The sequence below is a fragment of the Sinocyclocheilus grahami genome, unplaced genomic scaffold (assembly GCF_001515645.1).
Source record: "Sinocyclocheilus grahami isolate Dianchi unplaced genomic scaffold, SAMN03320097.WGS_v1.1 scaffold106.1, whole genome shotgun sequence".
Lineage (NCBI taxonomy): Eukaryota > Metazoa > Chordata > Actinopteri > Cypriniformes > Cyprinidae > Sinocyclocheilus > Sinocyclocheilus grahami.
This window is the reverse complement of record NW_015505285.1, coordinates 3,206,433-3,218,264: the sequence shown is the minus strand read 5'-3', so window position 1 is coordinate 3,218,264 and position 11,832 is coordinate 3,206,433. Positions and strand designations below refer to the sequence as shown.

General features: G+C 35.0%; 1 protein-coding gene across 6 annotated transcripts in view; it reads right to left on the bottom strand.

The window, feature by feature from the left end:
- LOC107588664 (stromal membrane-associated protein 1-like) overlaps positions 1–11,832 on the bottom strand; it is a 115,007-nt gene that overhangs the window by 54,472 nt on the left and 48,703 nt on the right. For 2 of the 6 annotated variants that reach the window (XM_016276861.1, XM_016276863.1), the window contains one exon: positions 6,839–6,919. The exons of 2 other annotated variants lie outside the window; for them this stretch is intronic. In XM_016276861.1, coding sequence (XP_016132347.1) covers positions 6,839–6,919 — 81 coding nt within the window. The remainder of the gene's footprint in view (positions 1–6,838; positions 6,920–11,832) is intronic. 2 more of the 6 variants (XM_016276862.1, XM_016276864.1) reach the window with 1 other exon arrangement.

The window sequence follows — 11,832 nt, the reverse complement described above, 5'->3', positions numbered from 1 at the left end:
GTTTTAGGTAGGCGTGGCTGACTCTTAACTTTTATAAAGAATATCTCTTTGGATTTGAGACTTTAGTCTTTGCAACTTTACAGATCTTCTTTATGCACCAAGAGCTTGTAACACTCCAAAGAGAAAGGAAAAATTTAAATCGCATCATATGACCCCTTTAAATATTAGTGCTGGGCAATGATTAATTGTGATTAATCGCATCCCAAAAAAAAGTTTTTGTTTACAAAATATATGTGTGCGTACGGTGTATATTTATTATTTATATATAAAGACACACACACATACAGTATACATTTTGAAAATATTGACATGTATATTTATATTCATATAATTTATATTATATATAAATATATTTAATATAAAAAAATAAAATATTGGTAAATATTAAAATTTTTCAAGAATGTTTTGAATATATTTTAAAAAGTTTTTTTTTTTTTTTTGATGGCTAAGCTGAAATTTCAGCAGTCAATACTCTAGTTTTAAGTGGCACATGATCCTTCAGAAATCATTCTAATATGCTGATTTGGGGCTTAAGAAACATTTGAAAACAGATATTTTTGTGGTAACTGTGCTACATTGTTTTCGGGATTCTTTTATAAATAGAAAGTTAAAAAAAAGCATTTATTTGAAATATAAATAAACATTTTGTAACAATCTAAAAGTCTTTACTGTCACTTTTGATCAATTCAATTCGACATATTTACAATAAGATTTGCTAATTGTACAATACCATGGCAAAAAAAAATTCTCTCTTAAAAAAAAAAAAGGAAAGTGAATTTTACAAACACGGAGACTGATAGCAAATTAACGCAAAATTATTAATTCTATTGAAATCATTCAATCAATCGACCAAGGCTGTTCATCTGTTGCCATCAATACTGAGATACTAACGACTGGTATTGTACCAAAGTATTGGTATCAATCCAATCCTACAGCAGACAGATGGAGCTGAATTTACTTCGTTCTACATCATCTCAGCCTGGCAAACACACAAACCTCTCTGAATGATTTTATGCTGCTAAACAAACCATCATACACAGCAAAAGATGTTCACCTTTCTTACACATGGACAGGATGTTGTCTGAAGGCTGTTATATGTGGCAGAATCACTATAAATCCCACCGTTTTGTCACAAAGTTACACTGCCATTTTAATCAGCCTACACATTGACCTGAGGTCAGTGCTGGTCTCTTTCACTCTGGCTTTTCCTTTCCTAAAACACACACACAGCTCTGGCGATCTCAACATGCGACTTACAGACTTTGGATCAGCAGAGGTCATGCTGGAGCATGACAGAAGCAACACAGTCTCTCTCTCTCACACTCTCACACTGTCGTGGAGGTTCAGAAGAGGCTATGGATATCATTGTAAAGTCCTCGCTTGGCTGATTTTAACATAAGCCAGCAAGCGCCTTTGATGGTAAAGGAAATATGTATGGAGATTAACTCACAACGACAGACAAATGAAGGTTGTCGAGGGGGAAAATATGCATCAGATGCCACAAGGCAGGCACCCCCGTTCCCCGCAGGAGTGCTTTAAGAGATGCGTATGGCATCTCATTCAGCCATTCAGAGATTACCAAATTAAGGATTGATAGCTAGCCGTGGAATGATGTTTGCACTCAACACAAGAAAAGAGAAAAATCAGGGCAGGCAGACTCGTCTTACTTTTAAAGGTGCAGTGTGTCATTTCTGCGGCACTAGCGGTATCAAATTTATAGATTTTCAAAAAGGTTTTCAAACAGGTTTCCACCAGACACGCAAAGGTTAAAAAAACATTTAATTTGCTCAATTAAAAAAGGCTTTTATTTATATTTTATTAAAAAAATATGCAGAGTTTTATAACGTACAATTTATTTAATGAATTGTAAATATAATAATTTGTAAATACATACATATAAAATGAAAAAAATTATTTAAGTGTTAACTTATACTGTCTGGTTAGGAGCTTATTTTGGCTTTAGTACAATAACAAAAAAAGTCAAACAAATACTTTTTTTTTTTCATAAAATGTACATTTAATATTTTTTACTGTTAAAATATATTGCTGTCAAAATAAAACTGATTAAATCTCATGGTTTCTGATGGATCTTTACAGCAGAATGAAACTGTGTGAGAAAAATATTACTTTCATTAACACTTAAATGTGTGTATTATATATATATATATATATACACGCATACATACATACAGGTGCATCTCAATAAATTAAAACCCTATTGAGCATCTCAAGGTCTCTAACATCCACCAGCTCTGTGATGTCGTCATGGAGGAATGGAAGAGGACTCCAGTGGGAACCTGTGAAGCTCTGGTGAACTCCATGCCCAAGAGGGTTAAGGCAGTGCTGGAAAATAATGGTGGGCGCACAAAATATTGACACTTTGGGCCCAATTTGGACATTTTCACTTAGGGGTGTACTCACTTTTGTGGCTGTGTGTTGAGTTATTTTGAGGGGACAGCAAATTTACACTGTTATACAAGCTGTACACTTACTACTTTTGTACAACTACATTTTAGCAAAGTGTCATTTCTTCAGTGTTGTCACATGAAAATATATAATAAAATATTTACAAAAATTTGAGTGGTGTACTCACTTCTGTGAGATACTGTGTGTATATATATATATATATATATATATATACACATACATAACTTATTTAAGTGTTAAAAATGTACAACTTGTTAGTAACTTATTTCGCTTTAGAACAATGACAAATAAAATAAACTACATACATTTGATGAGATTTGTGGGGTTGGGGCATTAGAAAACCTCAGGCCTAAGGTATCGGTATTGATGCAGCATGAGCCTTTGGTACCTCAGTTTTAAACCAAACTGTTCATATTGGTTTGTTACAGCATACAGATGGACTATCTTCTACAGCCAACTGAATGCGGTTTGTTCTACATCAGTGCGCTGGTTTTGTGTGTGTGGATGTGCACACATGATCTGTCACGTATGGCCACAGGCACCAGCCCCAAAGGCATAAAGGTGCTGAACTGCCCTGTTAGGATCTCTCCCTCCATTCCTTAATTTTTCATTCTTATCCCTTCATCTCATCCCAGTCTCTACGGGAACGGCGCGAGACTGCACTAGAACAGAAGGTGCCCATGCAGTGCTAACTCTGCCTCCCTTAAAGCTTAGTCGTCTTTCTGGAGTTACAAAGACCGTGAATATTCTTGACTCAGTGGAGCAGAAAACAGAGATTGCAGCTGGACTTTCAAAGGCCACTGCATTTTTTTAATCTTCTCCACTGTGACCAACAATTCAAACTACATACTGTACAATCACACATAGTTGAGACAGAAATGTCAAGAGCATGGGATAGTGGACTATTGGTATGTGAGCCAAAAACAAGTTGCAGCTTGTTTTGAAAGCAGGGAAGGTGTAATGTTAAAGGTAAATGCAACTAATCATGTAATGGAACATAGACAGGATAGCAAAATAAACAACTTTTAAAAAAAGGAAGAGAAAATGTTTGCCATATCCATAGCTGACTTTAAAGGCTGTGCATCTAACCAAACTCTTCAGTATTTTGGTGTAGTTTATCGGTCTCTGTAATTCGGCTAATAACAATACAATACACTGCCTAATTTTTGTTCTGTGTGTTAGACTGATGGGAAAAACACACTTCTGCTTATTAATGTGCAGAGTGGCAATAAGTTTTTTGGCAAACAAACAGCCTACAGTTAATGTAATAAACTATGTTACTTGATGAAAGAATTGTTTATTCTAGGGATGCACGATATTATCGGACCAATATCGGAAACGGCCGATAATGGCTTTAATGTAAATATCGCCATCGGCCCGATATGATAAATTATGCCTAAATGTATTGCCGATAAGAGGAATACATTAACTCACATGTGCTCAGGGTGTGCTAGCGATTAGATCACGTCAGCATTGTGGCTCATTCTTGAAGCAAAGTTTTGCCTGAATGGTGATTGGATTCATTGCTTTGGATTGCTGCATTTAAACTGAGAATGCACTTACAGAATGATGCGTTCAGTGTGTGATGGAGTAAACAGTAAATCATGAGTATGTTTTGATTGAAAGGTCAGAAGCTAATAATAATTAATTAATTAATAATTCCTATATATTTTATTTATAGTTATTTTCAAATCTTAAATTTACTGTCATTACAAAAGAACTTTATTATTGTTTATTTAATTCTAACAAATATGTTCTTATTAAAAACTAACCAAAATTAAAAATAATTATATATACGTATCGGTATCGGCTATTGGCCAAAATGAGTTGAAAATTATCGGCAAAATCCAATATCGTGCATCCCTAGTTTCTGATTATTATTAATTCACTGTAGTTCACTGACAAGCTACGCAATATCGCGTTCATTAACGCAGGCAATTCATCTGTGATTATGAACACGATATAGCGTAGCTTGTCAGTGAACTACAGCTCTGTGTAGTAAATGCCGCTCCGTCTGAACGCATGTGATGGAGATTTACTACTAAAACCGGCTTTACTGACGAGATGCGCATGACAATTGCATGCGATTTATCGTGCAGCCCTAGAAATAATGCATGCTGATGGCTTAAAAAAAGCATCAATTAACAACCTTGTAAGCTCACAATAGCTTTGATTTTAAAGGTTTATAAGTTACCATTAATTCAATTCCTTCATGGAGAAAATGAAAGGTACACATACGGAACCTTGCTGCACACCATACTATGCTGCAAACCAGCATATTTAAGACAACCAGTTAACTAATCATTCAGGCAACCTATCAACTAGTTTTGCAGTTTTCTATTTTATATGCTAGTGGGTTGCCAGTGTATGCCCAATGTAAAATCCTGAAGCAAAGCTAGTTGAGAACCACTTGTGCAGGACAACAGAGCATGAAGAATAAGAAGCTATGCAGAGAGTAAAAGAACAACAGAAAATGTGAGACACCACTGAAGAAAAAAATGCAGCACTGTGCCCTCTCTGTGACTCCTTCTCCACTCTCACTCAGGGCCACCCATCCTCATCCTCTCGCCTGTCAATCAAATATCTCCATTGTGCTCTCTGACAGCTAGATTACAATAATACACATTCCCACATGCAACACACTCTTTTCTCTCACACAAGACACACAGCAATTTTGAATGCCTTTTTTTGGCATTTGTTTTCTGCGTTATGATCCCAGATGACCCTAAACTGTGCTTCAGGGGAGGGGAAGGTGTGTGTGACTGTGTGTGGTTATGAAGTGTAGCCTGAAGGAAAGCAAGGTGCCTGAAGTGAGCGGATTGTTACACAAGTACAAATGTAAGATGCCTGTTCAGGGCTTTTTTTCTTGTGCTGCAGAGTTGTGAATGTGCAATGTCGACTAGACGCAAAATTTAAATTATTGCTGCTGTGGCTAATTGAGCACATCTAAGTGTTTGTTCAACATCTCTGCAGTACAGAGACATGAAGTCAAGCCTGTAATATCTGTTACCCCAAGTGTCCACTGGCGTGGAAGAACCCTGCTCGATACCGCTCAAAGCGCTAGAGATCAGATGCTCTGGGGGTTTGTCGGTAAAATGAACAGCAGTGTGGCTGTTTCCGTGCGGACTATCATTGCGTTTAATACACGCTCAATAAAGTCATCGTATATATGCGCTAGATTAGTTGAAATAATGCAAACTTTATTTCTGTATGGTGTTAATCTAATACACGTTTTGATTGTTATTCTAAAATCGTTGTGGTATTCAGTACGAAATAAATTCAAATTAGAAAATCTACATAGATTTGTCAAAAGAAAGAAAGATTGTTTTTACACGTGACAGTAAAGACTTTAAAACAAATATTTCAAATAAATGCAGTTCTTTTGAAGTTTACATTTAAAGAATCCTGAAAAAATGCTACAACAAAGTTTTCACAAAAATATTAGTATTAAGTGTTATATATTAATAAAAAAGTAATATATATTAATATTTACATTTTCAACATTATGATCCTTGAGCAGCTTTGACATCAAAGCAATAATTTATATTTGAAAATATATTAAAAGAGAAAACAGTTATTTTAAATAAGTTAACTTTTCACATTATTACCGTTTTTACTGCATTTTGATCAAATAAAGTAAGTTTAGTAAGCATAGGAATCTTCTTTCAAAAACATGCAACTAACCTGTCCAATCTCAAAAAATAAACTCAAAACTATATGCAGATGTTTACTTCTAAATGTTAAAATCTGTCAACAGAATAAAATCAGGATTAATCTCATCTATTTTGAAAGCAGAATGACACTATAATAATCTGAAAATCCCAGTCCTACAGTATCAGTGAAACAAACTGACCACATTCTAGCCACAATGAAAATGTGCTAAATGAATTTGAAATCTGAATTATATAATAGTAATGATAGTAACGTGTTAATGTGATTTCAGCACAGAATCCACCAGAAACATGTCTGTATCATCCTTATTTGCATAAAGTTTCTCAACTATCTGACATTCGGTCCACCATCAATACACAATCTCCCGTGAGGTTTTTAATTAAAACGAACTTAGAGATTCTAATTTTCTGCAAAGAGATGTATGAATATGCAAGACAAATTAAACTCCAGTGCTCAGGGTATTTGATTTCACAGGAGAGACAGGACGGTGATCTTCCTTATGGTCACTGAACACTGTCTGGCTTATGTGATTCTCGAAATCTCAGATTTGTTAAAAACACGAGAAGTTCAAGAACTTGAAAGAAAAATACAGCAAAAATATTTGTAAAGAATATTTCTTATGGTCCAGCAACAAGCACCTGAAGTTCTCCAAACAGAATGTCTTCAATTGATCCATAAACAGCACTAATTAAAAAGGGTAATGTCTCCAATCTATTTGGTCAGTAATGAGGTCAATTACCTTCTCATAAACTGCTGGCTTGTTCCCTTTATCTGTGTCTTTTTCCCTCTTCTTCTCCTCCTTTTTCTTCTCTCTCTCCTTCTGTGTCAGAATCAGGAAAACACATTTAAGAGTTTGCACACACACAAGAAATTGAAGAAGAAAAAAAAATGTTGAGTCAGCTACAAATCTGAGGTGTCTTTAGGGCACAAGGCTTGCAGTTTTGCCTTGAGGCCAGTACTTTGACAGCTTAAATATGGCTACCACAGCTTAAAACACACACACACACACACACACACACACACACACAAAAACGCACTACATATAGGTTTCTTCAACTATGGGCATTTTGACATTAATATTTTTAACAGTCAATTTCACCACATCTCTAAATATGTACTGTTTTTAATACAATTCTTGTAGTTGAAATTACAGTGGTGAAAATTTTATGTTAAAAATGTAAAATTAAATAGAAGAATATTTTTATCTTGCTACTGATAATTTCAAAGTTAGCATTTTATCTATCATAAATATATTGATATATATATAATATATTTTATGAAAATGTTTTGCTTTCTTCAGAGATAATGTTTCATATTTCATCTTTTCATCTCATATTTCAGCTTTTCACTGACACCATTTTGTCCTTGGAACCCAACTAACATAACTGAGGACAGCTATAAAAAAATAAAATTAAAATTAAAATATCAATATAAATACACACAGCATCGATTACAAACCCTGACGATGCAATGCATCGATCTTGAAACATGGATTTTTGAATCGTGAATCGTCTATTTCGGGCAGTAATTGATTAAAAACGCTAAGAATTTATTTTCTATAGCAATTCAATGCTTTCAAAATATATACACATTAAATTACTACAAGCACAAATGAATGGAGACCTTGAACAGTGTTCGTGCCTCTCATCTCTTCACGTGCTCCACTATTTACCGCCTGTGACTGTCACAGGATTGAGGCATAAGAATAAGAGCACGAGGTTTATCTGATAACAGGATGCATATAGCATTTGTTGCTATAGCAAACAGACATCGGGCGCGTTTTCTTTCAGAATCATCATTTGCCGATGGAGAGGAAAAGTTAAATACTATAGCCTTTTATTTTATGAAAATGAGATAAAGAAGAGCACTGAAAGAGAAGTGATCTTGCGCTCATAGAACATAAGACGTGCCAGGCTATATCTGCAGCTAATCTGAATAAAAAGCAGAATGAACTGATGAAACGTTAAGACAAACACAATAAATAAATAAAATTTATAAATGATGCAGTGCTAATTGACATATTTACTACAGTACCGAAACTATAAAGTATATTTTCTACCTTATTCTGTGCAGAAAATTTATTGTTTGTAGTACTGTATAAAACAACAATAAATTGCCATTAGAAAAAAAATTATAGATTACAAATGATTGATTATTGTCCAGCGGTGTATTTGATTTCTTATAGCAAATTCAAAGTAAGAGTTAAGAAAATAATTCCTTGTAAATAATAATAATAATACATAAAATTATTGTATTTGACATTTCTGTCACTTCTGAAATGATGGCTACGCCCCTGGTGTGACAAAATGTTAGCCTATACATAATACTTTTAAAGCTCTTTTTTAAAATATTGGCTTACATAAATTTCTACATCTGCCATGTCATGCCATAGCATCATTAAACTAGCATCTAACAATGGACAAAAGTGTTTTGTTTTGGGGTTTTTTCTCTCTAACCTATGGTTCTGTAACCATAAAGGCTGCTGTGTAATTTGCCCCCTGACTAAGCATTTAAAGAATTTAGGGGAAGCATTTAAATAATCCTGTGAATGCACTTAAAGAATCCAGAATCAAATTGTTAATCGAATCGAATCTAATTGTGAATCGAATCGAATCATTCTGAATTTGCAAAAACCGTTCTTGAATCGAATCGAAAACCTATGAATCGTGAATCGAATCGATTCGGTAGTACTGTATAAAACAACAATAAATTGCCATTAGAAAAAAAATTATAGATTACAAATGATTGATTATTGTCCAGCGGTGTATTTGATTTCTTATAGCAAATTCAAAGTAAGAGTTAAGAAAATAATTCCTTGTAAATAATAATAATAATACATAAAATTATTGTATTTGACATTTCTGTCACTTCTGAAATGATGGCTACGCCCCTGGTGTGACAAAATGTTAGCCTATACATAATACTTTTAAAGCTCTTTTTTAAAATATTGGCTTACATAAATTTCTACATCTGCCATGTCATGCCATAGCATCATTAAACTAGCATCTAACAATGGACAAAAGTGTTTTGTTTTGGGGTTTTTTCTCTCTAACCTATGGTTCTGTAACCATAAAGGCTGCTGTGTAATTTGCCCCCTGACTAAGCATTTAAAGAATTTAGGGGAAGCATTTAAATAATCCTGTGAATGCACTTAAAGAATCCAGAATCAAATTGTTAATCGAATCGAATCTAATTGTGAATCGAATCGAATCATTCTGAATTTGCAAAAACCGTTCTTGAATCGAATCGAAAACCTATGAATCGTGAATCGAATCGATTCGCTGTCTACCCAAAGATTCACAGCCCTAATATATATATATATATATGTTTTTTTTTTTTTTAGATTAAGGGGGTAATATATAACATGCCTATGGTTGAAAAAACACCCATATACAGTTTTGCAAAGGCCTTTAAAGGGCACCTATTATGCAAAATCCACTTTTACATGGTATTTGGACATAAATGTGTGTTGGCAGTGTGTGAACACAACCACCCAACAATAATAAAAATCCACCCACACTCCTTATTTTTTAATCTCCATTAAACCAAATCAGTCTCACTAGGCCTGCCGTTTTGATTTTCTAAGCAGTGACACGTCACACTGCATAGGGCCGGGCCACGGCGGTTGAATGACAGCTCTGCATTATCATAGTTTCCACCCTCAGCAGTTGTACGCTGTCCTCCATTTTCTCCGCTCTCGAGCAGCTGTAACGTCAACAATGTCTCGTAAGCAATCCTGGTGTTCTGTGTTTGGATATAAGACTGAACATAGAGTCTGCATTTTCTCCCAATATCTGAGCCACTGAAGACGCAGTGGATTACTTCTATTTTTCAAGGTAATGCACCTCAAAATCTACCTAAATACGTTTATGTCTGCACAAATCATTTCAATCCAGACTGCTTTGTAAATGTCATGTCATGTAACCGTTTTTGAGTGCGTACTAGGGATGGGTCATGATTTTCGAAAATTATCTTGATTTGATTTAATTACAGAATATCGAATAGGTTGTGCGATTATTGTCTTAAAAAATTTCCGTGCTGATGCGGTGGTGACGAGTTCATTTAAGCAGTGGGTGACGCTGCCAATAACACACCTAAAAGCTGTCAAAGACAACAGAAGAACACATTGTCTCACGCGCACACTGTAGACTGGCGTGGCATAAAAAAAGACTTGAGTAGCATATAACGTTTACAGTAACTTGGGACGATGTCAAATAAGAGCTCTGTGTGGACCACAAACACCCCCGACTGGGTTTGAGGTATGGCTGAATCCATATTCAGAAAGGCGCGGAAAACAAATAACACGTTCTACGAAGCCACTAAAGGGACATGGTTAGCCGCTTGCTAATGGTAGCCTGTTACATTACAGTACATAACATTTCACTTACCACATAAACAGAGTAAGGAGAGATGACCGATAGGATGAAGCGATTTCAATGCCCTGCATATTATTAACGGCTCCCTGATGCCCGCAGTTTATATACAGTGTAATTACCCAACGATATAATTGCGACAGAAGATACTGAAGTATGTTTTTCCTCCCATCTCGTATCTGTTCCCTTTAGGGATTCCATTTTTAAAATGGAAATGTCCTAGCCTTATGAGCAGTTGATTTATGCTAATCGACGGACTGTTATGTTAATAAGTGCCATCATTCGGTTGTGTTTATAATATTAATAGGTTTCAGCACGTTATAATCATTTTATGGCTTGAGTTAAGGTAGCCTATCTTCTGAATTAAACAGTTTATCATACAGATTGAAAGTGTGAATCCCGTCTCTCTTCCTTTCTCTCAGTTTGTGGGTGTATGTGCATGCTTGTGGAGGAGGGGTGCGATTTTCGAATAATAATCGAATAATACCCTGCAATTTTCAAATTTTATTTTTGCTTGGAATGCCCATCCCAAGTGCGTACATTATCAAAGTATTTTAAGTGTGAGATTAGTTTGTGTATTTTATATAGTTCAAGCCGATGACAGGGCGCGAGCTCTGTAACGTCGCACTGTTTTGTCCCACCTTCAGTACATTTAGCTTCCCATATGTATGGCTGAACTCTGGTTCTCTCGCTATCAGTCATGTTGCTTCTACCGGCTGTTTATTGCAGTAGGCATGGCCACCGTAGCCAGGGTTTGAAAATTAGTGAGGTCTGGGGTTAAGAATTGTGCTAAAATAACCCCTACAAATACAACTCATTATATACACCAACACTTTAAAAGAGACCGAGATTTAGATGTTTGTGAAAGATGTTTTCTCTGTTTTGGAGGGATGAACATTGATCAATTATACCATATTTATTGCATCAAAAATAGTTAATATTTTACTATAGGTTCGGGGTGGATAATTTTATCAGTTGTTCATTAATCATGCAACAATACATATTACTGTTATAGTTTTCATTAATAATCATAGCTATAAAGATGTTAACTTTGTCTAGTGCTTTTATGAATGTTTTTAGCATTTCATTCTGTAACCTACTTGTTCTACATATCTGTGTATTAGTGTTAAAAAGGTATTTGACAGTGTTGATAATGTTTCTGACAGATAATATCATGATATTTTTTGCATTTGTCTTACCGAAAGTGCTATCCTGTCAACAATAATAACCTGTCCAAGGGCTTTTTTGATTACTGTCAGTTTAAGTGCCGGCGATGTCGTGTTGCCAGATATTGCTATAAAAACCGACAAATAAATAAATTAAACCGATTATTTCAAATCTTTGTAAATAAGATAAGATA